The following is a 3952-nucleotide window of genomic DNA, read 5'->3' as shown; positions in this document are numbered from 1 at the left end:
CAGCGAGCTTCCCAAGGCCCCGGAGCTCCTGTTCCGCTCCTGGCCCATCAGCACTCCGAAGGATGCGTTGGGGGCGGACGCAATGTGGCCGGAAAATTTGGAGTCAAAGATTGGACCGCACGAGATGGCGATCCACGTGAACGCACACGACTTGTCGGGAACCAAGGCAATCGAGCTAGGAAGGGAAGGGGAGATCCTCTCGCTGAGGTCTCAGGTCGCCGAGCTTCGGGCGAATGTGGCCGAGTTCGATTCGATCGTTAAATCGCTCTCCAACGAGGTGAAGGAGCTCAAGGCGAGAAGCCGGCTGAATGCCGCGCGGATGAGCCCCAAGGAGAAGGCCAAGGAATACTCTGCCACCTACGTGAGGAGGAGAGTCGCTATCAAGATCCAGTCCGTCGCTCTGTCTGAAGGGACCTTGTCAAACGCGCTGGTGAAGCTGGTGATGGGTCAGAGGAAAGCGAAGACGAAGGTGATGTCAGGGACTGTGCTGAACTTCGACCATGTGGCTTCCTTCGAGATCAACGACGAGACTGCGATCGAGATGACTGTGAAGACGACGAGGAGGATCGGGCAGTCCGTGTGCTACGGAACTGCGCGCATCAGTCTGGACAACTTGCAGACTGTGGACCTGCAGAGCATGGAGGCGGAGGGGCTGGGGCAGGTAGAGGTGATAAAACTTCCTCTCAAGGACCCCCATGGAGATTTTCTACCCTGCAAGATCTTCGCGCAGCTGCTGATCGTCAAAACCACGTGCTCCCCAACCAACATCAACGTGCTGGCTGGCACTTGGAATGTGGGGAATGCCGTTCCTTCCGCCGACTTGACAAGTTGGCTCCCGCGGGAGAAGGTGGACCGATCAGGGCTGGTGGTAGTTGGCACGCAAGAGTGCGAGTACAAGCCCCGCGGGCAGCTGGCATGCCATGACGACTTCATGGAGAGCATCTCCAAGTGCCTTGGCGACAGTTTCACCTTAGTCAAGGACGAGTCGCTGGGGCAGATGAGGATGGGGGTGTGGGCGCGGCTTGACGTTGTGGCTGGGATCCTTGGGCTGCATAGCGACGGGGAAGCATGCGGACTGGGGCACGTGGTAGCCAACAAGGGAGGAGTCGGGATCGGGCTGTGGGTGTGGGATACATCGATGGCGTTCGTTGCCTCGCACCTCGCCGCCCACCAGAACCAGACGAAGAGGAGGAACGAGGACTACTCGGAGATCGCGGGAGGCCTGAAGCTCGGGCGATACTCCAACTGCGACCTCTTCAGCCAGTTCCACCACGTGACGTGGATGGGGGACCTGAACTACAGGCTCGACTTTAACCCCGAGGTGTTCGGGGAAGGAGCCAACTCCAAAACCCCGCCCAAGGAGCTGTTTGACACGATCGAGAAGATGGTGCAGGAGAAGCAGTTTGCGGAGCTGCTGTCCTACGACCAGCTCATCAAGGCGAGAGAGCAGCGGGAGTCGTTCCTCGGGTTCCACGAGGGACAGATAACGCATCCTCCTACGTTCAAGGTGGAGAGAAAGAAGGGAATCCAGTACATCTCCGAACGCTCCCCCGCCTACTGCGACCGCATCCTCTGGCGAAGTTTCGACACGCTGATGTCCCAGTGCAGCGACTTGTGGAGCGGCAACGAGGTCTCTTCCTCCGACCACAAGCCCGTGGCCGCCGTTCTGAACCTTCAGCTGAGGCCTCCGCGTCCTCACTGGTGGCCGCTGCGGGGAGTGAAGGGCTTCACGCAGCAGAGGACGAGCTCGGAGCGGATCCACCTGCACCTGCGGCACGGGGAGGACCTGCCTCCTCTGCAGACCTGGAAGATCAAGTTCACGAGCCTCCAAGGTTTTGACTTGCAGGCCAGCGACGTGGGGGGAAAGTCGGACCCGTACATCCTGTTCCAAGGCGACTCCGTCATGCAGCCAAGGTACACGGAAGTGAAGCTGGGAACGCTGAACCCCGACTGGTCCCCGTCGGGACTGCCGGAGCTGAGGCTGGTGGGATTCAGCAGACAAGACCTGCGGTGAGCGAGGGAGAACAGAGGAGGAGAGGGGGAGAAGGAAGGGAGGAGGGGAGTCAAGGGGAGTGAACAGAAGAGGGAGAGAGACGGGGGAGGGACGGGAGGGGGAGGGGGAAGGTCGAGGAGAGGAACGTTTCTGACTTGAAGCAGCTTTGAGCAGATCAGCCTCTCTGTCATGGACTATGACGTTGCCAACTCTGACGATCTTATCGGGTGACTTAGCATTCGAGATGAATGCGATGATGATGATGATGATGATGAGGAGGAGGAGGAGGAGGAGGAGGAAGTGGTGGATGAGGAGGAGGAGGAGGAGGAGGAGGAGGAGGAGGAGGTGGTGGTGGTGGTGGTGGAGGAGAAGATGTTGGTTGTGTTGGTGATGGCCTTGAGGTAACAAGGAGAGCAGGTGTGGGACAGTGAGCTTGAAGGATGCGGAGGACGGACTGAACCAGTTCCAAGTTGATCTTATTGACAAGGGAATCCCAGCAGGAAGACTTGAGGGAGAGTTTGAGGTGAGAGGAGGAGGAGGAGGAGGAGGAGGAGGAGGAGGAGTAACTAGAACGCGCAGCTTTCGGAGGACAAGACTATTCCTTCATCTCTCTTCATCAAGGCCAAGAACCACACGAGATTGCATGGGCCCAAGAGACCTTTCAGAACACTGGTCAGATCTTACAACCCCTGTTTCCTCCTCGTCTCATCTGCTCTCATTTCCCATCCTGCTCCTGCTCCTGCTCCTGCTCCTGCTCCTGCTCCTGCTCCTGCTCCTGCTCCTGCTCCTGCTCCTGCTCCTGCTCCTGCTCCTGCTCCTGCTCCTCCCCCCCCCTGCTCCTGCTCCTGCTCCTGCTCCTGCTCCTGCTCCTGCTCCTCCCCCCCCCTGCTCCTGCTCCTGCTCTCTCCTGCCTCCCCCTGCTCCCCCCATGTCCTCCTCCTGCTCGCCATCATCACCTTCACTTCTATGTCCTCACTCTTATCTCAGGTGCCCTGCCTGAGCAAGAGCAGCTCACATCAGCACCACGGGCATGAGTCTTTTAACTCGACTCATCACAAGTTCAGGTGATAGTGATGAAATGATGATGATGACGATGTTTTTGTTGTTGTTGATTGAGATGGTGGTGGTGGTGGTGGTGATGATGACAATTATGGAAATTATGATGATGACGATGATGATGATGATGACGATGACGAACGTGGTTGTGGTCGTGATGGTTGTTGCTGTTCAAGTTGCGTTTGCTTTCCTAAACTTCCGTCAGGGACTCTAGTTACGACATTCACGCACACTATGATTCATCAACACACCTCCATTGATCATTCGTATGTGCTCCCCCTTGTGTTTGTTGTGTTTTCCTTCCTACGATAGTCCGCTGAAATTTTTCACGGCCGCCTGTTGTTTTGGTCGCTCTTGATCATTCAGAGTTCATGTTGCAGGTTCTCATTAAAAATTTATTCTGATTGCACTAGAAAGAATCAAAAGACAGGTGAAAACAAGAAAGACAACAAGTCAAGTCAAGTCAGCATTTCATGATTTCGCAACGTCACAAAAACGCAACGACTGCTGAAATGTCATCGATGGGGAAAGATTCGATGTTGCTCTGCCGTCCTGTTAGCTGCTATCCTCCTCCTCCTCCTCCTCCTCCTCCTCCCTTACCCCTTGCTCGATCGCCTCAGCCTGGAAATTTTCCCACTGAACCAAGAGTCACTATTCTCCTCCTTTGACTGCTCTCCCTCCCTCGCTTCTCCTCTCCCTCCCCTCCCCTTCCACTTCCTCCTCCTCCCCACCCCCATCCCCCTTTCCCACCTTCCCTCTCCTCCCTTGCTCACCTGTGCTCTCGCGCCTTCCACCAACTCTGCTGCCGCTAAAACTGCATCCTGGAAGAAAGTGATTGGAAAGCACACGAAAGGGAGTGGGCTAGTGTAGGAGGAGGAGGAGGAGGAGGAGGAGCAGGGGAAC

General features: G+C 56.5%; 2 protein-coding genes across 2 annotated transcripts in view; one reads left to right on the top strand and one right to left on the bottom strand.

Moving 5' to 3' along the window:
• Positions 1 to 985: 985 nt before the first annotated feature.
• GUITHDRAFT_44574 (hypothetical protein) lies at positions 986 to 1657 on the top strand (the record flags this gene model as incomplete). Its single annotated transcript, XM_005836720.1, has 1 exon — positions 986 to 1657. A coding segment is annotated over one exon (672 nt), but the record flags the coding sequence as incomplete, so codon positions are not given.
• Positions 1658 to 3520: 1863 nt separating this feature from the next.
• GUITHDRAFT_135513 (hypothetical protein) overlaps positions 3521 to 3952 on the bottom strand; it is a gene marked incomplete at both ends in the record, with an annotated part of 2287 nt that continues 1855 nt past the window's right edge. Inside the window, 3 exons of the mRNA XM_005836719.1 lie at positions 3521 to 3553; positions 3650 to 3685; positions 3823 to 3870. Coding sequence (XP_005836776.1) covers positions 3521 to 3553; positions 3650 to 3685; positions 3823 to 3870 — 117 coding nt within the window. The remainder of the gene's footprint in view (positions 3554 to 3649; positions 3686 to 3822; positions 3871 to 3952) is intronic.

The sequence above is a fragment of the Guillardia theta genome (assembly GCF_000315625.1).
Source record: "Guillardia theta CCMP2712 unplaced genomic scaffold GUITHscaffold_16, whole genome shotgun sequence".
Taxonomy (NCBI): Eukaryota; class Cryptophyceae; order Pyrenomonadales; family Geminigeraceae; genus Guillardia; species Guillardia theta.
Note: the sequence above shows the minus strand (reverse complement) of the source record. Positions and strands in the feature narration are given on the sequence as shown.